Source organism: Bolinopsis microptera, chromosome 10 (assembly GCF_026151205.1).
Source record: "Bolinopsis microptera isolate Bmic1 chromosome 10, MBARI_Bmic_1.0, whole genome shotgun sequence".
Lineage (NCBI taxonomy): Eukaryota > Metazoa > Ctenophora > Tentaculata > Lobata > Bolinopsidae > Bolinopsis > Bolinopsis microptera.
The window spans coordinates 15,135,131-15,160,650 of NC_087081.1; the positions used below are offsets into that span (position 1 = coordinate 15,135,131).

Sequence of the window (25,520 nt, forward strand, 5' to 3'; positions counted from 1 at the left end):
TTAAGGTATACTTCCTCTTGAGGCCTGGCACAAACTTCATCCGAAACTGTTTCGATGGTTTCTGCTTTCTCATTGTTTCTACCACAAAAAAGAAGGATACATGAATACTCTTGATCACGTGATGTTGTTGATAACTTGACATATTCTAGAATCCTAGAAAGTGTTCAAGTTAACTTTCTAAGTTAATTCTCTAACTTTCTCTCTACCTGTGTTTGATGTTCTTGTCTGGTAATGTCATCTTTGACAAGGAACAGGCTAGATACTAATTTCTTCCCAATCAAGTTATCAAGTTTTCTGATTTTACTTATCTTTATTCTGCACAAGTCAACAATGTAACACTTGCACACAGCTACACCTAGTAGGGTGTCACATTATCAAGTCTCATCTCCTTTTAGAACCCTTTTCAAATTTAATAGTTGCTTGTGTAGATTCATACATTATTAAACTCATCATTATTTATAACACACCCAATGTTTAGCCACAGTGATGACTCTTTCCCAAAACACTTGATGCTTCTCAACTAAAGGATGACAGAAACTAAGATAGTGTATCATATTGGGGATGAGGACACTCCTTACTTGGTCTGTATCCCTATACCACCTGAAGGTTTGTTAATAAATGTTTTATAACTTGGATTGTGAACAATTAGTTATTAAAAACTATGATTGTCATTTATTTCAAGGTTATCTGTATTTGTAGCGTTAAAGAACACCAACAAATTCAATTGTATTTACCATAATATAAGCTAAGTAACTGCAAGTCGTATTTAAGTTCAAGTTTAGTATCTTCTTCCTTCAGCTTCTTTGCTGTGCTGTGCAGTATAGATCTAAGTTGGATAATGGATATAGCAGTAGAAGATTTTATTCGCGAAAATTGGTCTTAAACTGCACCGAGAATTAATGCCAAATGTTTCAGAAATAACCCTTGGAGACTTCACGAAAGAAATAGACAAGCAGACAGGCTACCGCTACTACTTCAAAACTCTCGATGAGGATCTGATTGTAAAGCAGGAGTTAAAGAACCCTGCGGCTATTCTACCTTGTTATCACAGTAGAGTTGTAGCTTGGATCACTCCTGATGTCACTACAAATGGAAAAGGTTAGAAATCTCACACTAAGTTCTCACCTTTATGTTTGTTTGCTTTGTATTGTGGGGCTCACGTGGGATTATGTGTAGGTCTTGCTGTTTTCAGGAACCTGGTTATATGGTGACAATATATTATAGTTGGAATTGAATTATTTCGTCGTTAGATGATTTAATGAATATTCTGTTGAATATGGGAAAATTCTAGCTAAATCCTTTACATTTTTATTAGTTTTCTTAAAAATGGACAATAATTAAATTTAAGAGATTTTTAACTGAATCTACTCCGTAACGGATATAGGTACATTATGTGTTAGTGTTTATAAGACAATGAAATACGACTGTTTTTTTGTTTAAGATTGTTGTTCTGTTTTCGATGTGGTATGAGATCATGTCTGTTTTTAAACACGTAAAACTGAATTGTCACATGTCATTGCAATTAGTAGTTCTAAACATTTCACTTTATACATGTTTTATTTTCGTAATACTTAGACAGAAAATTAGTTTAATATAGCTACACGTCAGCTTCTTAATTATTTTAACTCTAACGAACTTTCCATTCAAAATAATCAAATGTTACCATTAAAGAAAAATCTTTTAAAGTACACACTCAACTCTCAAGTCCTCAAGAGTACAGCAGTGCATATTTATGGATTCTAAAGTTACTCATATGTCACTTATTGTCGTCATGCCGACTCGATCAGATCCATTTCTTACTCTTATGAGCCTGCAATTAACTTGCGTGTATTATTTGTTTCACATAGTTTACTACATTCTTCCCCTGCTCAGGATCGGGAGGTTTAGTAAACGGTTCTCCCAACACAGACCAGCCCGTCAGATCCAACCAGTAAGTCACTTTCTACTCTCTTTTCTACTATTTTTCCAGTATACTATAGTATATTATATATAGTGAAGTATTTTATAATCGGATATTTCTGGATGACCATCAGGATCATGATTCTCTGGAAGAAGATGCCCTGAAATTGAAGAATTAGTAGACTTTTGCCATTCATTTTCCTACCTGGGCACATTAAATTAACTTCTAGAAAGTCCCCAAAATGTGAGTAAGTGGAGTTAGCCCGGAAAATTGAGCGTAATCACATTTGTGAGAGCAACTGCTGTGGTAAATGTTATAATCCAAGTTACAGGGGATAGAGTGCTGGTTACGTATAATATTACTATAGAGCTATAGTAATAATATGTCATTATGTGTCAGTCACCTGACAATCACGTGTAACACCCTGTTATTACATGTCAACTGTCATGTCACATTCTGTTTGACATTGAATGTAATAGGAGGGTGAACTTTTATCACAGTGGCAAGAATAATACGGTTATAAAATCCATTAATTGTACTTCAAACCACCTTAACATTCAAATGTTTGAGGTGATCGAAGAATAACGGTAAAATATAACCCAATATTTATTCCGCACAATTTATCTGCTGACCCCTGTCCCTGAAGCAGCTGATTTACCGGCCTCTGTTCACACAGACTCCCCACAATGTGTCAAATCAGTGCCACAGCTTGCTGCCTGGACTATTAGAATTATATTGGTATTAACTTCTACAACTCCTTAGTCTTGTTATCCCTTATATGGTCATACAATTATTGATCATATCGATATTATTACGGACTGTATTATAATGCTTATAATCCTTGTGAACACTAACATATTTACCCATGACCCGTACAGAGCTATGTGTCGTTTACATTACACGCGAATATTTTATATACAGTAGTTTATGCAGGTGCGCTCAGTTCGTCTATGTTACAGTTAGGTTATTTAAAACCTCCCGTTTTGTGCTTAGTTTGTTTAAGTTGTTGCACGTTAAGTACTCCAGCATTGTTTGGTTTACTTTCATGATGGCGGGTTTTAAAATATATTTAATAACAATATGTGCGTTCAATTTTGAATTGATGTTTAACCTTTAAGATGACCTGATATTTGACTAAAATTTCGTTCATTCTCTGCTCGGTGGTACTTTTAGATTGTTGACGTGTCGAAGTTTTCAGAATTTTCCGGTAGTTGATTTTCGCGTCATCAATAACTTTCGTCCATCATCGATCCTTGAGCAATTATAATTACTTGTACGTGATCAATTAGAATTTCTGTACGTGATCAAATAGAATTTTACCCGGGTAAGCACAGGGCTTCAATGCTCTATCTTATAGTGCAGTGGTCATCCTGACCACAGCCCCCTACGAAGAAGAAGATCAATTATAATTACTTGAACGTGATCAATTACAATTTCTGTACATGATCAATTAGAACTACTTGTACGTGATCTAAAGTAAATTACCCTGATGACTTCAGTGATCAGCAACACCGATAAGTTATTAGTTCTGGCCGAGTTACAACTTACAACATGCACCACTATCCATACTTAATCTAATCTGATTGGCACTAGTTGAGCTTAACCCCACTAACCACTTAGATGCACCCTGAAACAGACATGAGAGATGGTATATTTAGGGGTGAGGGCATCAGACTTGAATCTCAGATTGCAACATTAATTGGCACATACTCAAAATAACTAGGATTGCCCAGCATAAAGTTTGAAACTAAATATGACAGTGTGGTCCTAGTGAGCCTCGTTGAGGATTGAAGAGCCGAAAAGGCTGGAGGTGGCCACCTAGGTCCCTGAGCCTCTAGCCGGCTGTAAACCACATGCCTTACTGCCTCTTGTTCAGTGGTCAGGGAGGCGGGGTGGGGAAGGCGGGGTGGGGACCTGTAACAAATAATTTGGATTATAAAAATATCATAAAACACTCCCAGTCACTACTCATTAAGTTTTGGTGTTTGTGGATATAATTAAAACACCACCCTGGTACCAACAGTCATTAGTCAATGTAACCCTCCTCGCCCTGGACACCTCATGGCTCACTTACAGCTGCGGATAAGCCCTGTCCCACCTCAAGTTAAACACCTTCCCTGCGGTTATGATTAGTAGGAGGGGACGGTCATTGTGCCCCCTCCCCTCCTGTATTGGGTCACTATCAGCCCAGGTCTCCACGAGACCCTAGCTACTTGGTGTTAGACGTGCTAACGGGTTAACCTACTTATAACGGGCTGTATAGCAGGAATAATAATGACTAGCCGCTTAAAACGAGCAGGGAAAATAGGGTAAATATAACGGAAATCATCTGTCATTGGTATCCAGAGCTGAGTTTCAGCTGGATAAACTGAGGGTCGTTCGACTCGTAGTCGTGGAGACTATTTGTCAACAAAAACCGGTCATCTTGCTGGCACCTTAAACACAAGTGGTCTGGAGGAGTTGTCGGTAAATTTTAACTATAGTGAGCAACTTGAATATATGATGTGTTAGGTAAATAATGTCAGTGATTTGAATAATATACTAAATGTTGAGTAGCTTGACTAAGTAGTGGGGTGTGGAAATATCATGAGTTGTGGTAGAGAGTGAAATGAAGTGGCTTGAAACTATGCAATCGTGCGATTCTTAAGATAGATCTTATGGCAAATTTCTATTTGTGACTCTTATGAAAATTCCTTTTGAGCATACATCGGGTTGATTGATTATAATGAAAATTTCAAGAGTTTAAATTCCCAAATAGTCAGACTGAGCAGGTTGAGCTGTAGTAATACACAGTACTGAGGCGTTAAAACATTTTCATTACTATCTTCAGTAACATCCTGAATCAGAAACTCGGTTAATATCAGTTCCTACAAAGTGTAACATTGGAAATGAAATGACACAACTAAAAACGATATGAATATTTTTTAAAAACATAACTCTTGTGCCCCAATGCAATAGAAAACATTTAAGATAAATCCAATAATGGAATCCCAAACGGGTCCATGGCATTGAGCCCCAATGGACGTATAGTTCTAAGTTTCTGAATATAACGGTGTTCATCCACTTCTAGAGTTCTTGGGCTACTATTACTGAGAATTGACACTTTATAAGCCTGGTTAAAATTGTCACGTTGTTTCATGTTATGAACTTCTACAAGGTGTTTACCCAAGCTGAATCCGTCGTCGTTTTCTTCAGGGACAAACGTATTGTCCGAAATGAGTTTGTAGTAATGGGCGCGATGTTCGTTTACTCGTGCCCTGAGGGGCTGCACCGTTCTTCCTACATAACACATGTTACAAAGTTGGCAACTGAAGAGGTATACAACATTGTAGCTGACACATGTACCAGTCACTGCTTTGGCTCGCTGTCCATTGACTGTTATTGATGGATGTGGAGATATGATGTTACAGGTACCGCAGTGTCTGCCCCCACATGGTCTTGTGTGAGGTTTAATTTAATATATCATTGATAATTTTGAATAATTATTTATTCAAACATACCTCTCCAAGGTCTGGGTATAATGACGACTCCGACGCTAGTTCGATATTCAGCGACACAAGCTCCGTCATGTCCAGCGAAATAGAGTCAACTTCCGAGAGTGTTTCGGTAGTCGACAGTGACGAGGAGAGATCAAGGTAAGATATGTTAATGATATGCGAATAATATGTCTGTTTTAATCGATGAATAACCGGAATTTTAGTGGTAATTCCGTAAATTTCTTACCAAATTCCTGGGTGTAATTACCAGACTCTTATGTTGGACTGCGTGAGTCATTTTAAGAACCCGTTTGTTTCATATTTGCTTTTGTTTGTGCTCTGCATGATATTTTAAAAACATCTCCACTGGTCCGTAACAGCCGAGTCCTCTTTCTTTATATTTTTCTGGGTTCTTATTTCCCATATAAAACATAATCTGAGTCCTTACTTAGATTAAATACTTTATTATCTTAATTTCATTGCAGCTGTGTTTTTTGGTGTCGAGCGAATCCAATTGGATACACACTTGATTAACTTAGAAGTGCAACTGTTTGGCGACTCCGTAATCACAACTTACATTCCTTCTGCAAAATCCCCGGCTTCTGATCCAGATTCCAAATAGCACTCCGTTCCGGGATCTAATTATATTGAATAAAAATCCCGAATATAATATCACAACTCAGTATAACTTAGACCAAATATGTTTAAATTTACTAAATCAGAAAGACCACCTTTCTACCGATGATCACCCCGACTCTCCTTCAAGATCGTCATGACAACTCAAGCCCCGGCTCTGATCCCTCCATTGTATTTATAATTAAATATATGACACCCCTCACCTCCGTCCTGAGCGTAAGTTGATACCTCGTTCAACCCTGGACATTGAGCTACAACCATTATATTGCATTAGTTTGGGAATTTGATATATTTGAAAATTATTTCGGTCAGGGGCTCTTTTGCTACATTCTGTTCTGCTCTCGTCCGCTTTTTATTGTCGCAGAATGTGAGAGTTGGCGGACTGACTCTTTAGTTAGTTACTCGACTTGTTTTAAGTGCTGTTTGAATAGTTTCAGTGTGAGGTCGTGAGGGCTTCTTGTGTCAAAATGCTGTTGTCTTGAGTCTGCAGCACAAAACACAGACGACTCCAGATAAATGTGTTAACAATTAAATGATATTAATTTCATCACAAGATGATATCGAGCTAAGGTAGTGTTGTGGTACCCCGTTACCTGGCACAGTCCTTCGCCCGAGCTAACTACATTTCCGCACCAAGTGTCGGGACTGGTGTCCCTCTGTCTTCAGTTTCCGTTCTTGGTCCTTTCCTGATATCAAATTTGGTCTTGCCGTGATCTCTGCAGTCTGCGGAAATCATCTGATTTCTGCAGATGAATTGGTTTATTGTCCCATCTTGGTTAATCCGTATAAGTAACTCACGTAAACTGTTTCCTTTACGTCCAAACATTCCAATCTTTTCTCCGGATAATTTGGGAGTTTCTAGATAATTTCTGCAGAATATAAACGATGTTAACTGATGTCTGTTATAATAACTGCTGTTGTCACTTGGGCAGCCAGGATGACAAGTCAATGTATAACTTGATTGTTTTACAGTTAAGTAATTTCCTTTTTATAAATGGCACCTAGTTGGCGAACCCTCCCTAGCTTGCACTTGTAGAATACAATACATGCAGATGTTGGACTTTGGTTGACAAATCAGAACTATATTTCAGTGGAAACTGGAGTTTTGTCGATACTCTTTACAAATAACAATTTATAATGATGAATCAAAAATTCAGATCAAATAGATATCAATCATCAGCGCAAGTGAAACTTTACAGTTTTATGCTTTTACGAAAGCAATTGAAGGAGATAAATTAAGAATAAGAAATTATAGCAATTTCGGAAATTTTATGACAAAAATTCATAATCATATAATTTTTAAGCGCATAATTTTATTTCTACTAAAATACAGTTGGAAGCTTCTAGTGAAATAGTGATTACGGTGCGTGACTAACTTTTACATGAAAGTTTCCCAATTCTTTACATACAAAAAAGAGAGCTACTTGCTGTTTTTTACATCACGTAATATTCACTCCTGCATACTTTCACTGCTCACTTCCAGACACCCACTTTCACTTCCTACCCCCGCCAATCATCATGTCCGTATCGGGCATGCCACCGTGACATCACTGTAACAGTAACTCTGACACTGCAATATAGGTCACGTGATCATTACTAATTCTCCTCCACGTTTCCAACAATTTTAAGATTCCTTAAAATTTGATTATATTTTCACAAAATAAATACACCCGTACACAATGTCACACAACATATATGGTGAACACTGAACACCTCTCGTACATTTAACAGATTCACGTTTCCTCGCTAAGCTCTCGATTCGCTTCTCTGGAACTGTATTCCCCTCAACTTCACCGCTCCCCTCTAATTCTTTTCCGTGCGGTTCACCTTCTCAAACATGCCACTCAAAATATTATTCCACAAATATGTCCCCGCACTTCGTGTCCATGATCCTGGAGTTTATTCTAACTTTCAGCCGCTTTATAATAACTAACCGCTTATTCTTTGAATAAACCTGATCACAGTATATTATATGCCACATACACCTTTGATTACAATGCTTACTGCACATATTATTTTATATCATGTGAGTAGCGGTTAAGAATCAGGTAATATTGGGAGTGTTTGCTTTGTGGCGTGCTTGTTAAATTGGTCGGTATATTAAATATTTACATTTTCACATCCCCCTCTCTCCCCTCCTCTCTCCTCTTTAAGTCGTCCGGTGCCACACTCTTAATCCATTAATCCTTCGTCAGCTTCCACAAGACAGAGTGTTAATTCAGCAGTGTAGAGCACTGAAAAGCTTAATTCCAAGTTTGATTTCACTCTGGGGAAACATAATTCCATTCTGATTTCGCTCTGAAAAAAAAAACATAATTTGCCTCTAATTTCACTCTGATTTGGTTGTTATATCACTAAATTTTACCGGATATTATTTGCGTTCAAGTTCTTTTTGTTTTTGTGTGTACCTCTACAGTATACACGTAATATAATCACATTCTTGTAATTCCTCTGATCAGCTCCTCTCAAATGTTTAGTGCTCGTTTTATAAATATATTTAAGTGTTGGTGTTGTTAATTTCGTTTCTCAATTTGCTTCTGACATTGCAAAGCTGAAATGAGCGGTAAATTTGTCCCGTTTTAGCATCATGCAGCCTTTTCCTGGAGTTAATTGTAGATATCATTTGGGTAGATGACGTGTGTCACTGTGACTCAAGACATTCTGTCAGACTCTCTGCAATTCGCTTTTCTTTATTCCTGAATGTGATGTTGTTTCTATCGATACGACATTTATATTGGCTATACTTAATTTCATCATTTTATTTGATACATACAAATTTGATTCCAATTCAAATTCTAATTGCATTATAAACTAGTTACGTAGTTAGGTATTTAGCTATATATTCAACATGACACCAGCTAGGTACTTAGTTCTATTCAGTACGTTTGCCTTGCTTATTAGATCAAAACAGTCACCGGCATTAGTTCTAAATAGTCTTTGTAGTAACTTGGTGCGTTTCTAGTTCTGCACAGCCTGTTCTAGAAACTTCGTCTTGAGATCAGAAATTGTGTATTTTAATCGAAGAACTGTCTCAAATAGTCAGAGACGAAACGGAATCTCGTTAGCTTTTCGTGTTAAAAGCGATTTCTCAACGATTATCACCTCTCTAGATGATTCTTAAAACATTTGGACACTATTGCATTTTTGAAAAAAATGCAATAGTGGCGTTTTCGGCCACACCCTTTTTCAGGGTTTTGCGGTCAGTCGAATTTTTGTATTTCAGCCCAGGAAGGTCTTAAAGACTATTCCGATACACCAAAATGTGCCTAATAGCCATATTTATATACAACTTATGAAGCAACATATACCTTAAAATGCTTCGTTTCGGAAATATGGCCGAAAAACGGTTTTTGGCTTGACGCAGTTCATAATTTCTGTGATTTTTGGCATTTCCGCCTAGGAAGGTCGTAGAGACTATTCTGATACACCAAAATGTGCCTAATGGCCACATTGATATACAACTTATGAAGCAACATATACCCTAAAAGGCTTATTTTCGGAAATATGGCTGAAAAACGGATTTTTGCCGAGCGAAAATAACAATATTCACAAATGGGCTATTGGACTGTTGTCTGTTAACTAGAAAGGTCTTAAAGACTCATGAGCAACATTTGTCACAAGATGTAAGATGACTCACTTTGTGTCCAGAAACTCCTACAAAAATTGGAGAATGATTTACTTTATTGGGCATCTCTCTTAATCATAATGGGCCAAGCCAGCAGCATATTTGTGTCTTACGAAAGGGCAATTTTTCAAAATTACGGTTTCTTAAGGTCAAAGGATCGGCCGCTAACAGCAAATTGTTTGCAATTGCCGACTCATGCACGTCATATAGTTATACTGAAAAACACTCACTTTAGGAGTCATCAGTAAATAAGTTTAACTACTGCATGATTTGTGAAAACTCCAACAATTAATTTTCATTGGCACCAATTTAGCCAAAATGTAATGACCAGAATTCAACTTTTGATTTATTTCCTGATTCCATGAAACCATGATATATGTACCAAGAATACCGGACCCAAAATAATTTGGCACTGGATCCGGGCCAGACTGTTGCTTGACCACTGACCAGTACCCCACTTTATAATTATAATTGACTTCACTGCCTCGACCATTATTGGTCTGTAATCCCTGGATTGAGATCTGTTGGCTGCAGTTTAATTTAGCTCATTTACCATAATAGTAATACCGCAGTGCAGTGGTTTGGTTCGCATATATTTTCCCATCGTATGATAATGTGTGTCATTCCCTCGTTTTTTTATCAATTGGTTACTGGCTGTCTCTTTTGTTGTTACAGCTGCCTCGACATCTTATCTAGGGCACTAATACATTAGTACTAGAACATTAGAACTGTAATTCTAGAACTTCAGATTAAGATTTCTTGGCCGAATGGCAGGGTTCGAGATTCGAATCTAAAACGTTCAGTTTAGGAGTGATTAGTAGATAACAACTGTATGGTATGGGAAAAATCCAACTAGTCAAGGATCATGCTGAATCAAAGTGTTCCTCGACTTGAACTTAAGTCTTGTAACCTATTGGAGTTTGGGCCACTGAACCGAATACGACCTGATATTAATTTTAGGATGTCGGGAAATTCATTAAGATTTTTATTCTTTGGTTTTTCAATTGTGCTACGAATCCGAGTTTGAGTTGATAACACCGAATTTCCTGTTTGACTCTCAAAGAGAGGAACCAAGGCTTAGGTTCCTCTTTTTGGCTCTGAGATCCAACTTTAAGATCGGACTTCGGAGATCCTTGCGTCGGAAATCATGTAAGTGTAACATCAGTACCGGAGATCAGACTTTTTTGCTTGATATTGGACTTTTAAATCTAATTATATATTCGAAACAGCACGGGAATTAAACAGGAATTAAATTAAACAGGAATTAAACATGCACGGGATGTAACCAAGGTTAAGTGAGATGAGATATACCAGCTTTCGGGGTTACAAAACCCCATGAAAGGCAGGCATAGCATCCTAAATCCTCAAGCTATCCTCACGTTGACCATCTAGGTCCAGACTCCAGCCTCTCATTAAAAACCAGCTATTAGTATTAGGCCCGAGATCCGTAGTGTCCCGTAAGTAAGAGATCGTTCAGATTTTGATCCCCTCCCCGCTCTAAAGTCCACTTTACCCAAAGCTGGAAAAATTTCACATGTGAAACCTCAATAGCTAAATCAGCATCTCGAGACCTTCTGTTATACAGGGTGGGCCAAAAGTCAGTACCCATACGTTGGGTCTTATACCTCCGCCGTGTTTTATATTTTAGAGTTGTTGCTTTGCAGATGGCATGCTGTACCTACTTGTTCGAGGATATATATATATATAGCCCATGCCCCAGATAAGATCTTGAGGCAGCTCACAGCTATAATAATAGAAGAACTAGCCAGTCACCACTTGATTAAAAAACGAGGGAATGACACGCAATATCATTATCATACGATGGGAAAATCTATGCGACTGAAAAAAAGAATATGTGGTCATTCTGAAGTGGGAACCAAACCACTGCGGTATTATAGGAAATTAGCTAAATTTAACTGCAGCCAACAGATCTCAATCCAGGGATTACAGACCAATATTGGTCGAGGCAGCGAAATCAATCATAATTATAAAGTGGGGTACTGGTCAGCGGTCAAGCAACAGTCTGGCCCGGATCCAGTGCCGATTTATTTTAGGCCCGGTATTCTTGGTACATATATCATGGTTTCATGGAATCAGGAAATAAATCAAAAGTTGAATTCTGGTCATTACATTTTGGCTAAATTGGTGCCAATGAAAATTAATTGTTGGAGTTTTCACAAATCATGCAGTAGTTAAACTTATTTACTGATGACTCCTAAAGTGAGCGTTTTTCAGTATAACTATATGACGTGCATGAGTCGGCAATTGCAAACAATTCGCTGTTAGCGGCCGATCCTTTGACCTTAAGAAACCGTAATTTTGAAAAATTGCCCTTTCGTAAGACACAAATATGCTGCTGGCTTGGCCCATTATGATTAAGAGAGATGCCCAATAAAGTAAATCATTCTCCAATTTTTGTAGGAGTTTCTGGACACAAAGTGAGTCATCTTACATCTTGTGACAAATGTTGCTCATGAGTCTTTAAGACCTTTCTAGTTAACAGTCCAATAGCCCATTTGTGAATATTGTCATTTTTCGCTCGGCAAAAATCCGTTTTTCAGCCACATTTCCGAAAATAAGCCTTTTAGGGTATATGTTGCTTCATAAGTTGTATATCAATATGGCCATTAGGCACATTTTGGTGTATCGGAATAGTCTTTAAGACCTTCCTGGGCTGAAATGCCAAAAATCACGGAAATTATGAACTGCGTCAAGCCAAAAACCGTTTTTCGGCCATATTTCCGAAACGAAGCATTTTAAGGTATATGTTGCTTCATAAGTTGTATATAAATGTGGCTATTAGGCACATTTTGGTGTATCGGAATAGTCTTTAAGACCTTCCTGGGCTGAAATACAAAAATTCGACTGACCGCGAAACCCTGAAAAAGGGTGTGGCCGAAAACGCCACTATTGCATTTTTTTCAAAAATGCAATAGTGTCCAAATGTTTTAAGAATCATCTAGAGAGGTGATAACCGTTGAGAAATCGCTTTTAACACGAAAAGCTAACGAGATAGCCTTTTAGAACGGTTGGGATCCGACTAAAATCCAAGTTTTATGCGCGATAAAACCACACATTCAGCCGATATTGGTTATTTAAACAACCGCTATCTATTCGTTCTTAAAGTAGGATCTCGCATCAAGCATTACACTATGCGCGCCAAGCTATATTTTCTATATTTTGATCGTGTTTAACACTCAGCTCACGTTCAAAGAGCTGTGAAATTTCTCCTTCGTTGTGTAGCCATTGCATCGGCTTATTTGTTCTTGATCTTTATTGCTCATGAAATACACTTTGAGTGTCTTTTTACAGCTTTTTTAGTACGTGTTCATCAACTACAAAGTTTATAGGAGTTTTTATTTTCCTGCATTGATAGATTTTCTCATTTTTTCTTATACATTGAACACTGAGCTTGAGTGTGCCCAAGTTTTCTTTCAATAACACCCAAATTAGTACATTGCATCGTAGACTTAACAGGGTTAACTGCACATGTCTGATGTTTTCAACTCTCGCTGTATTGACTTTAAAGGTGTCAAAACGTCTATTTCTGTGTTACGGAATGTCTCATTTTTTTGTCTAGTATGTCTACCGCAACTGATATTTGACGCTGAATTTGTAGCCAACGAAACTATTACAAGTGTTATTTAAATACACCAGGCTTGTATTTATTTTTACTCTTTAAAAATACATGTACTAAATCAAGCTTGCAGCCGGCACAAAAATAGTAGCACTTAAATAGATTTTAATGTTCATAATGGCTCTCAAAACCTCCTAATAACGCACTATAATCTAAAATATCCGCCACATATTACGGAGAAACTCTGTTATATTCCAGCTATTTGATACCCATTATCCCTCTGACTCTCCAACAAATCCTATATTTGATGGTAGTATAATGCGTGCCCCATTAGCTGCTGCTGGTATATTACTCTATATAACACACCTGGTGTTCATACATACTGAGTTTTACACGGGTAACTTTATCATAGTTTTATTGAGTTGTAACTGTGGGGCGGCGACTGTTGTGTCTGTGATCTTGTAATTTAGTTTCTTGTTTGCAGTTACACTTTGTTGTCTAGTTTAGGTTATGTTGGGTGAGTTTTAATTTAGTTTACATTATTTTGAGTTGGTTAATTTAGTTTGGTTAATCTATGGTTGTGTTTTCAGTTTGTTGTTTTAATGTTGATAGGGTGACGATACTTTGTGCACTACGTTATACGATTAACTTTAATCGTGTTTAATCGATTAAAAGCATCATAATTTTACGAGGGTACGTGTTTATGTGTGAAGGGAACATTATATGTAACTGTTTCAGTAAGTTTCAGTTTGACTATAACATAAGTAAATGTAAATTTATTCACTTTTACCTGTAATAATTTACCTGTAAATTTTTGGCCTTAGCTTTTACTCTGATTAACACACCAAAGTCTATAAGGAATGTTACGTAACACACATATCATTTTTCGTTGAACTCTTAATAGTTTTGTGTCAGTTTTCGATTCTGAGCATGATCTTGTAAAATCACAAATAAGTTAATATTCAATAAGTTGTATTTCAATTCCTTATTTTACGCAGTTTGACATTCTTGGTCGTTCTTGACCGACGAGACCCTGTGTTTTCTATAATATGCTATTTTTAGAATTTGGAGGCTGTTTATAATCTACGTGACCTTTTTCTGATACATTGTAACTAGTTCTATTTAAAACTGATAAGGCCTTCGTTCTTTTCAAGATTCATTATAAATTGACTAATAACCTCGAAAACTCATGCCCGCAAGTTATATCGCTTATAGAAAATTTACATTCCTCAAGTTGCCTCGTTGTTGCCACATTGATATACAACTTATGAAGCAACATATACCCTAAAAGGCTTATTTTCGGAAATATGGCTGAAAAACGGATTTTTGCCGAGCGAAAATAACAATATTCACAAATGGGCTATTGGACTGTTGTCTGTTAACTAGAAAGGTCTTAAAGACTCATGAGCAACATTTGTCACAAGATGTAAGATGACTCACTTTGTGTCCAGAAACTCCTACAAAAATTGGAGAATGATTTACTTTATTGGGCATCTCTCTTAATCATAATGGGCCAAGCCAGCAGCATATTTGTGTCTTACGAAAGGGCAATTTTTCAAAATTACGGTTTCTTAAGGTCAAAGGATCGGCCGCTAACAGCAAATTGTTTGCAATTGCCGACTCATGCACGTCATATAGTTATACTGAAAAACACTCACTTTAGGAGTCATCAGTAAATAAGTTTAACTACTGCATGATTTGTGAAAACTCCAACAATTAATTTTCATTGGCACCAATTTAGCCAAAATGTAATGACCAGAATTCAACTTTTGATTTATTTCCTGATTCCATGAAACCATGATATATGTACCAAGAATACCGGACCCAAAATAATTTGGCACTGGATCCGGGCCAGACTGTTGCTTGACCACTGACCAGTACCCCACTTTATAATTATAATTGACTTCACTGCCTCGACCATTATTGGTCTGTAATCCCTGGATTGAGATCTGTTGGCTGCAGTTTAATTTAGCTCATTTACCATAATAGTAATACCGCAGTGCAGTGGTTTGGTTCGCATATATTTTCCCATCGTATGATAATGTGTGTCATTCCCTCGTTTTTTTATCAATTGGTTACTGGCTGTCTCTTTTGTTGTTACAGCTGCCTCGACATCTTATCTAGGGCACTAATACATTAGTACTAGAACATTAGAACTGTAATTCTAGAACTTCAGATTAAGATTTCTTGGCCGAATGGCAGGGTTCGAGATTCGAATCTAAAACGTTCAGTTTAGGAGTGATTAGTAGATAACAACTGTATGGTATGGGAAAAATCCAACTAGTCAAGGATCATGCTGAATCAAAGTGTTCCTCGACTTGAACTTAAGTCTTGTAACCTATTGGAGTTTGGGCCACTGAACCGAATACGACCTGATATTAATTTTAGGATGTCGGGAAATTCATTAAGATTTTTATTCTTTGGTTTTTCAATTGTGCTACGAATCCGAGTTTGAGTTGATAACACCGAATTTCCTGTTTGACTCTCAAAGAGAGGAACCAAGGCTTAGGTTCCTCTTTTTGGCTCTGAGATCCAACTTTAAGATCGGACTTCGGAGATCCTTGCGTCGGAAATCATGTAAGTGTAACATCAGTACCGGAGATCAGACTTTTTTGCTTGATATTGGACTTTTAAATCTAATTATATATTCGAAACAGCACGGGAATTAAACAGGAATTAAATTAAACAGGAATTAAACATGCACGGGATGTAACCAAGGTTAAGTGAGATGAGATATACCAGCTTTCGGGGTTACAAAACCCCATGAAAGGCAGGCATAGCATCCTAAATCCTCAAGCTATCCTCACGTTGACCATCTAGGTCCAGACTCCAGCCTCTCATTAAAAACCAGCTATTAGTATTAGGCCCGAGATCCGTAGTGTCCCGTAAGTAAGAGATCGTTCAGATTTTGATCCCCTCCCCGCTCTAAAGTCCACTTTACCCAAAGCTGGAAAAATTTCACATGTGAAACCTCAATAGCTAAATCAGCATCTCGAGACCTTCTGTTATACAGGGTGGGCCAAAAGTCAGTACCCATACGTTGGGTCTTATACCTCCGCCGTGTTTTATATTTTAGAGTTGTTGCTTTGCAGATGGCATGCTGTACCTACTTGTTCGAGGATATATATATATATAGCCCATGCCCCAGATAAGATCTTGAGGCAGCTCACAGCTATAATAATAGAAGAACTAGCCAGTCACCACTTGATTAAAAAACGAGGGAATGACACGCAATATCATTATCATACGATGGGAAAATCTATGCGACTGAAAAAAAGAATATGTGGTCATTCTGAAGTGGGAACCAAACCACTGCGGTATTATAGGAAATTAGCTAAATTTAACTGCAGCCAACAGATCTCAATCCAGGGATTACAGACCAATATTGGTCGAGGCAGCGAAATCAATCATAATTATAAAGTGGGGTACTGGTCAGCGGTCAAGCAACAGTCTGGCCCGGATCCAGTGCCGATTTATTTTAGGCCCGGTATTCTTGGTACATATATCATGGTTTCATGGAATCAGGAAATAAATCAAAAGTTGAATTCTGGTCATTACATTTTGGCTAAATTGGTGCCAATGAAAATTAATTGTTGGAGTTTTCACAAATCATGCAGTAGTTAAACTTATTTACTGATGACTCCTAAAGTGAGCGTTTTTCAGTATAACTATATGACGTGCATGAGTCGGCAATTGCAAACAATTCGCTGTTAGCGGCCGATCCTTTGACCTTAAGAAACCGTAATTTTGAAAAATTGCCCTTTCGTAAGACACAAATATGCTGCTGGCTTGGCCCATTATGATTAAGAGAGATGCCCAATAAAGTAAATCATTCTCCAATTTTTGTAGGAGTTTCTGGACACAAAGTGAGTCATCTTACATCTTGTGACAAATGTTGCTCATGAGTCTTTAAGACCTTTCTAGTTAACAGTCCAATAGCCCATTTGTGAATATTGTCATTTTTCGCTCGGCAAAAATCCGTTTTTCAGCCACATTTCCGAAAATAAGCCTTTTAGGGTATATGTTGCTTCATAAGTTGTATATCAATATGGCCATTAGGCACATTTTGGTGTATCGGAATAGTCTTTAAGACCTTCCTGGGCTGAAATGCCAAAAATCACGGAAATTATGAACTGCGTCAAGCCAAAAACCGTTTTTCGGCCATATTTCCGAAACGAAGCATTTTAAGGTATATGTTGCTTCATAAGTTGTATATAAATGTGGCTATTAGGCACATTTTGGTGTATCGGAATAGTCTTTAAGACCTTCCTGGGCTGAAATACAAAAATTCGACTGACCGCGAAACCCTGAAAAAGGGTGTGGCCGAAAACGCCACTATTGCATTTTTTTCAAAAATGCAATAGTGTCCAAATGTTTTAAGAATCATCTAGAGAGGTGATAACCGTTGAGAAATCGCTTTTAACACGAAAAGCTAACGAGATAGCCTTTTAGAACGGTTGGGATCCGACTAAAATCCAAGTTTTATGCGCGATAAAACCACACATTCAGCCGATATTGGTTATTTAAACAACCGCTATCTATTCGTTCTTAAAGTAGGATCTCGCATCAAGCATTACACTATGCGCGCCAAGCTATATTTTCTATATTTTGATCGTGTTTAACACTCAGCTCACGTTCAAAGAGCTGTGAAATTTCTCCTTCGTTGTGTAGCCATTGCATCGGCTTATTTGTTCTTGATCTTTATTGCTCATGAAATACACTTTGAGTGTCTTTTTACAGCTTTTTTAGTACGTGTTCATCAACTACAAAGTTTATAGGAGTTTTTATTTTCCTGCATTGATAGATTTTCTCATTTTTTCTTATACATTGAACACTGAGCTTGAGTGTGCCCAAGTTTTCTTTCAATAACACCCAAATTAGTACATTGCATCGTAGACTTAACAGGGTTAACTGCACATGTCTGATGTTTTCAACTCTCGCTGTATTGACTTTAAAGGTGTCAAAACGTCTATTTCTGTGTTACGGAATGTCTCATTTTTTTGTCTAGTATGTCTACCGCAACTGATATTTGACGCTGAATTTGTAGCCAACGAAACTATTACAAGTGTTATTTAAATACACCAGGCTTGTATTTATTTTTACTCTTTAAAAATACATGTACTAAATCAAGCTTGCAGCCGGCACAAAAATAGTAGCACTTAAATAGATTTTAATGTTCATAATGGCTCTCAAAACCTCCTAATAACGCACTATAATCTAAAATATCCGCCACATATTACGGAGAAACTCTGTTATATTCCAGCTATTTGATACCCATTATCCCTCTGACTCTCCAACAAATCCTATATTTGATGGTAGTATAATGCGTGCCCCATTAGCTGCTGCTGGTATATTACTCTATATAACACACCTGGTGTTCATACATACTGAGTTTTACACGGGTAACTTTATCATAGTTTTATTGAGTTGTAACTGTGGGGCGGCGACTGTTGTGTCTGTGATCTTGTAATTTAGTTTCTTGTTTGCAGTTACACTTTGTTGTCTAGTTTAGGTTATGTTGGGTGAGTTTTAATTTAGTTTACATTATTTTGAGTTGGTTAATTTAGTTTGGTTAATCTATGGTTGTGTTTTCAGTTTGTTGTTTTAATGTTGATAGGGTGACGGTACTTTGTGCACTACGTTATACGATTAACTTTAATCGTGTTTAATCGATTAAAAACGTCATAATTTTACGAGGGTACGTGTTTGTGTGTGAAGGGAACATTATATGTAACGGTTTCAGTAAGTTTCAGTTTGACTATAACTCAAGTAAATGTAAATTTATTCACTTTTATCTGTAATAATTTACCTGTAAATTTTTGGCCTTAGCTTTTACTCTGATTAACACACCAAAGTCTATAAGGAATGTTACGTAACACACATATCATTTTTCGTTGAACTCTTAATAGTTTTGTGTCAGTTTTCGATTCTGAGCATGATCTTGTAAAATCACAAATAAGTTAATATTCAATAAGTTGTATTTCAATTCCTTAATTTACGCAGTTTGACATTCTTGGTCGTTCTTGACCGACGAGACCCTGTGTTTTCTATAATATGCTATTTTTAGAATTTGGACTTAGGAGGCTGTTTATAATCTACGTGACCTTTTTCTGATACATTGTAACTAGTTCTATTTAAAACTGATAAGGCTTTCGTTCTTTTCAAGATTCATTATAAATTGACTAATAACCTCGAAAACTCATGCCCGCAAGTTATATCGCTTATAGAAAATTTACATTCCTCAAGTTGCCTCGTTGTTCTCCGTCTACTGTAAGGCCGTCGAGCAGATTATTCAATTTCCCGCCAAAATCTACGGAGAGTAACTTTCTAGAGTTAGAAAGGTGACTCTACATATTTTAAATTTCGTCATGTAGACTTAGATCATATTCTGTTTTAGACTGACAATTGTCTTCTTCTGCAAAATATCATGATTCGGTTTATTCGTAGGGTGTTTCCGGTTCTTAAATCTTTATTCGATTTGCTCCATTTGAAATGCACTTGCGCAAGGTGCAGCTTGATATTTGCTAATTTCTCTTGCGAAATTTGCTCGATTTACGCAATTTGACCGATTAAACTCAATTTACTCATCTTGTTTTACACAGTAGGACCTAAAATGACGGGTGAAATTATTGTAATTCAACCTCCACCGGACCATTTGGTGTACGTTACTTGTCAGTTTGTTTTTCAGTATGTGTGTCCGTACCTGTTACAATTTTACTTTTATCATTTACACTTCTGTTGAAATAAAATTTTCAACGATACTGCACAATTTTATTCAATTTTCCGGCTCAAAAAGAAATTCCCCAACAACAACAAAAATGACAATCGATAGCCTCTGAATCTGTAAAATATTTTAACACCTGATTGACCTCCAACCCTCCTCAGAGAGTCACGACAGAGACAACGACGCCGGAAGCGGAAGAAGCAAACCATGAAACCCCCAATGCGGTGTGGGTCACTGAGCAGCATGACAGAGTCAAGCTCCTCCCTCAATATTATCACGGTTACGTTAGACATGGAGGCTTGTTCCTTCCTTGGGTTTAGCATCTACAGTAACTCTGATGATAGTGGTGAGTTGCAGGCAGATTGATAAGTTGTTGGGCAGTTACCAGGACGGTTTTTTGGGTTTAAACTGCTAAACTGCAAGATTTGAGTGTCATTCATCAGTTTCTTATAGAGTCTAATCAATTGATTTCAGGATTAGGAAATTGAGATGACATAAAATTCTTGACATTCTCGACTAATTCTTGTCATGCTTAACCTAATCATTGGACTAGTTATTATGGAAAAACATTCCTTTCGTTTATACATTTTTCGATTCAAATGTTACATATTATCATGTTCACGCCCATACTCTTTCATATATATTACATTTCAAGAGCACCGCCAATTCGTCTCATAATATTGAAAACAGTTAAATAGTTAAAACCACACATTCCACGACCGCACTATCGTTGTAAAGCCTCGTCGTGTCTGTGGTTTGGCAACGCCTTTAAACCAATTCACGAACAGTTTTAACTTAAGGGCACGCTCCAGTGGCATGACTGCCGTAATATTTCATTGTAGTTAACATGTTTAGTGTCTTCAAAATGTAGAATGCACTAGAAATAGTAAAAAGAATGTAACGTTACATTCCACAGCGATGCCGGGGATCTACGTGGGGCAGATATACAAGGGTGGAGCAGTTGAAGCAGATGGTAGGATATCTCCAAACGATCTTATCCTGAATGTTAACGAGATCTCGTTTGAGAATATTGGTAATGGAGATGCAGCTAGGATCTTGCAGGAGATTGCCCAGAAACCTGGACCAATTAAACTTGTTGTCGGTAAGTTCCTGATTTAAGGTTTTTGCTTTTTTTGGTACTATTTAGTTTAATCTTTGTACTTGGCAGAACTAGCTTCTCTCTCTAAGCCAGAATTTGCGTGGTTTTCTCGGCAAAAACCGATAAGTTTCATCGCGAAAACAAACTTTGGATGCCATTATAGAGATTCGAAATTAGTAGGTTGGTGTTAAGGTCATACCTGGTCATAAATCTCCAGAGAAGTTTGTCGAATTTAAATAGCAGCGAGCCTGGCTAAATGCAAAATATCATTCATCTCACACTCGTAGCCGCCGTTCAATATATATTATTAATGCTTGATAAAAATCCAACATGATCTATGCTGCTATATATTGGCGTTAAATCGCTTTTAAGTTTCATACACATTTAGTAGGTCGAAGCTACTTGCACATATTTATTATTGCTTACTAAAATTTAAAGAATTTGACCATTAGACATTTAAGGAGCTGAGTTTGCTCGGGTTTGCCAAGTTCACGAGATATTTTGTTTGGTACTTTATATTGTTTGAGTTGATTTTCTCTTCGATTTCTATCCTCAATATTTAAAAGTTTGCAAGTTAAAACGATCCATTTAAAATAGTGATTTCACTTCAATTTCCGCTAAGACTGTTTTGATTTACGACGGCGGGGACGCTCAAAGAGCTGACCTCATGCTCTTTTTATATCTCAAGACGAAAATAAACACGAACACTTGAACATTTCTCAAGCAACATGGCGCCTTTGTATTATAGTATCTGTTACTCTTTCTAGGTTATATCAAATTATTCATGACATCTGTTCCGTAAGTTTTATTCGTCGTATTTTCAGCAAAGACAAACAGGGACAGTATGGTTGACTTACACGAATCTGACTTTACTGACGCCGACACCGTTTCCATAGCCAGGTAACCCTTTGTTAACTTAATTTGTGCCTTTTGTCGCTTATCACTTTAAGCTTATCGCTTCAAAACTTTTAAACTTTTAACCATTTTTTGATTCAATGAAAGAAAGTGTTTATTGAATTTATACCGGTTTTTCTATTTCCAAACAAAATTATGGTGTAAAAAAACACTTCACAAAATATTTTTGCGTGAAGAAGATCCAAGTTAAATTGACAACAAATCTTCTCGTCTCATCACCCATCCTTCCCTATCTTCAGCTCCCATACTACTTTCAGCTACACTCTGGACCCCACAGCTCAGTGGATCCAACAGCAACAGAAAGGGGCCGGGAACTTTGGGTTTAATTTTAATGAGGGTAGTTACTACCCGACCAGTTATAGTCTGTATTCTACCACTGGCAGTGAGTCTCCGGCTAACTCACAGGTTTGTTTTTCTGGGCAGGTTTTATAAGTTAATTTCAGTGTACTACGAGATCATTAGTGGTTAAATTAAAGATAAATATAGCACGCACAAAAATAGTATTCGGACAATTATTACACCCCTATTTTTATGCTAAAATACCAATCTCAAATTCCTAACATACCTCCTCTCCCCAGATAGGGGGAGACACGATAAGAGGTCAGCAGCAACCAGCACAACCACTCACGGTTTACAGTAAGATGGAGGATGTGGCTCACACAATGGCACAACCAACCTCGGGTAAATACCACCGTTACACGCGCTTTTGTGGACTGTTTACCAGTCTGTACATTAAGTTTAACATTGTGATTATAATAATATGTGGATGTAGTTAGTAGTATGTAAAGAATGTGGCTGACATCTATATTAATTCATAAATTACAATTTTCATCCAGGGAATTCACTGTAAAACATGAAATACCTCACATATCTGCCTCTTTAAACCCTTACTCGACGTTACGCAACCGGCACAAGATTTGTAACCCTCACTCGCCAACTCTCTTGAGAGATCTAGTTACTTAATAGCCTGAGAACTTCACTAAAATTGACACATCAACACTTTCCTTAACACTGAACTAATCAGGAACATAATATTATGTTCTTGGGATTTTTTACCGCATTTGGTCTATATTTACTTCTTTACTTCTCTTTACTTCAAAGAAAGGGCTTATTCGCTAGGGACTACTTATTCATTTCACGTCTAAACAACGGTCGTATGGATTGTAATTGCTATGTATAACTTGCGTATTATCTATAAAACGAGCTGTATTAGGCGGTCTAGATAAAAATCAAAGGGCCTGTTTTTAAATAAACGATAACTGTGGTTATTTATAGAAAAGAGACACATTAAAGTATAATAGTAGGAAGGAACCTGGCGATGATGACAATGTTTCATATCTGACCCAACACTACATCAGGCTTGGAGATAAAAGAGAGAACTTGGTTAAAAGTAACGATACCGGACGCCTTTATTGGCCAGGATCTGGTAAAGTGGCTAAAGGAACACATTTCGGTACGTTATTATCATAATCCTTTATTTTTCCTTGAATTGCACTTAATAGTGATTTATTGACCACTACAATCTATAATCTGGTTTTGCGAAATTACTGCACTAACTGTGCACTAAATATGATAATAATAATATGCGGTTTGTTATTTGTATAAATAAAAAAGATCTGTATGAACTAAACTACATTCTATCAAATTATTGAATTCCACATTACTTGCAACTATAATTTAATTATTAATTATTAATTGCGAATAAAAAGTAACATTCTCTCATTACAACAGGGGCTATCGGATCACAAAGAAGCACGGCGCTTTGCCAGTAACATGTTAAAGAACGGTTACATCCAGAACACTGTCAATAAGTCAGAGAAGTTCAGTGATCAGTGTTATTACATCTGCGGTGACGGCAGCAAAATGAAAACAGCCAGTGCTGACCGACTGCAAACTGACATGCAAGGTATGTGTGCTGATTGACATGCAAGGTGTGCACGTGGTGGTATTAAAAAACTTTGCTTTGATTCTAGGATAGTTTGGATAAATTATTGTTTATTGCCAAGGTTTTGCATCTGCACTCAGCAGTAATCTATTATGCACATTTTGATTCTTGATTTGATTTTGTTACAGTTTTAATGTCTTTGGTTAATCTGCATTCTTATCATAACTCATCCAAATTCTTCACACTTCTATAATTTCAGGTCTATCAATCGAACCAACACAATCACATCGTTCCTACAACAGCTGGGCTGGAAAAGCGCAGTCAGTTCGCAGTCAGGGCTCTGCCGGTACCATGTCATCCTCCTCGCCCCGTTCAGCGCCGCGCGGCATGGTCGCACCACGACCTGGTCCCGGCTCATCCGGCTCCGGACCACCGTCTTATCGCACAACTCAACACGGACAAAAGGGTGTGGCCCCACCTCCATCATACCACTCGTACACGTCCGGCAAGCCCAGCAGTCAAATGTCCGGATTTGCGCCTCACGTCCAGATGCCACCTCAACCTGCGCCGGGCGCACCACCCGCCGGACCACTATCTAGAACAGACAGCATTGCGTCACTTGCCAGTGTTTACAGTCAGCACTCCATGATGGGCCGGCCACTTGGCAGTATGCCAGCTAGTGTAGCCAGCAGCCAGGCCAGCTTCAGGATGGCTATGGACAACTCTATGGAGTATTATAGTGACGCTGTTTGAACTAGCTCAGGCGCTTAAAACGCTGTTTGTGCTCAGTTTAATTAGGTGTTAAAGAGAGATACAGGATTCACTTGTAATAATTGTTGGGGAAGATTTTTACAGTGCAAGAAATGTTCGTTAAAGTACCAAGAGTACGTGATATTTATAATAGCAAGGGCTGAACTGACACGTGGAATGTGGTGGAATGTGGCTATCATAGTTACAGGCCCCTGACATGAACGGTTTGGGATATCTGCTAGACTTCAATTTGGGTGTGAAAGGAATCTGAATGATGTTGTGCTCTTCACTTAAACTGAATCTCTTCACTCATAACTCCTGTTTTCCGGTGTTCCAAAGTGCGTTCTGGAATGCTGACTTTACTGACTATATCATCTACTTCAGATTATCATACATAATTACCTATTATGGATTTTGTGCTGTTTATGCGACGATGATCGTGCACTACTGCAGAGGGTCATTATTTATCAAATGTGGTAATTAATTATGATCAATTAATGGAAAATTGACCGGGTCATATTACCTTGTTCATAAACCACGTAACTGTTCATACAATATTATACAGTATACACTAGAAACTTTTTAAACTAACCTTTTAAGAAAACTTAAATTTATATAATGATTTTGTGCCATTAAGTTTTGAAATTTTTCATTTAAAAGTTCTGATTATTTTTTGCTATGAGGCAGTTTCGAACTAAACCCGTTAAAAGATATTGTAATTTACCGAGTAGACTGTAGAATGTAGATACACTTGTTGAAACTTGAAACTTAAAAACCCTCACAATTCGAATAATAATACATGTTATTTAGTTATTATTAAGAAAATGTAAATAGGAACGAAGTTGACAATTTTACCTGGTTTTTGAGCCCATTTAATTCATTTAAATTTCTCGAGTATGAATTGAATTAGAAAGGTTAAGGTTAACTTTGTTT

At 37.4% G+C, this 25,520-nt stretch overlaps 2 protein-coding genes across 4 annotated transcripts in view; one reads left to right on the forward strand and one right to left on the reverse strand.

The window, feature by feature from the left end:
* The window catches only part of LOC134822081 (1-phosphatidylinositol 4,5-bisphosphate phosphodiesterase beta-4-like), an 858,242-nt gene that overhangs the window by 260,794 nt on the left and 571,928 nt on the right, over window positions 1–25,520 (reverse strand). The gene's annotated exons all lie outside the window — the stretch shown is intronic.
* LOC134822360 (segment polarity protein dishevelled homolog DVL-3-like) lies at window positions 454–25,338 on the forward strand. 3 transcript variants are annotated; one of them, XM_063833390.1, is made up of 12 exons: window positions 454–606; window positions 916–1,098; window positions 1,873–1,930; window positions 5,410–5,535; window positions 20,100–20,284; window positions 20,855–21,040; window positions 21,862–21,937; window positions 22,210–22,357; window positions 22,531–22,633; window positions 23,311–23,405; window positions 23,684–23,858; window positions 24,097–25,338. In XM_063833390.1, the coding sequence occupies exons 1-12, from the start codon at window positions 528–530 to the stop codon at window positions 24,588–24,590; spliced, it is 1,908 nt and encodes a 635-aa protein (XP_063689460.1). In that variant the 5' UTR covers window positions 454–527; the 3' UTR covers window positions 24,591–25,338. The 3 variants fall into 3 exon arrangements, with proteins under 3 accessions (XP_063689460.1, XP_063689459.1, XP_063689461.1); XM_063833389.1 differs by having other exon boundaries at window positions 480–606; window positions 22,192–22,357; XM_063833391.1 differs by lacking the exons at window positions 454–606; window positions 916–1,098; window positions 1,873–1,930; window positions 5,410–5,535 and adding an exon at window positions 19,821–19,874 and having other exon boundaries at window positions 22,192–22,357.

What these genes read in the sequence shown, in the direction of transcription:
- LOC134822360 (XM_063833389.1), top strand. Translation starts at nt 528, where the DNA reads ATGACAGAAACTAAGATAGTGTATCATATTGGGGATGAGGACACTCCT. An exon ending in TATCCCTATACCACCTGAAG is followed by an intron (nt 607 to 915) that starts GTTTGTTAATAA and finishes CAAATGTTTCAG; the next exon opens with AAATAACCCTTGGAGACTTC. An exon ending in AGTGACGAGGAGAGATCAAG is followed by an intron (nt 5,536 to 20,099) that starts GTAAGATATGTT and finishes AACCCTCCTCAG; the next exon opens with AGAGTCACGACAGAGACAAC.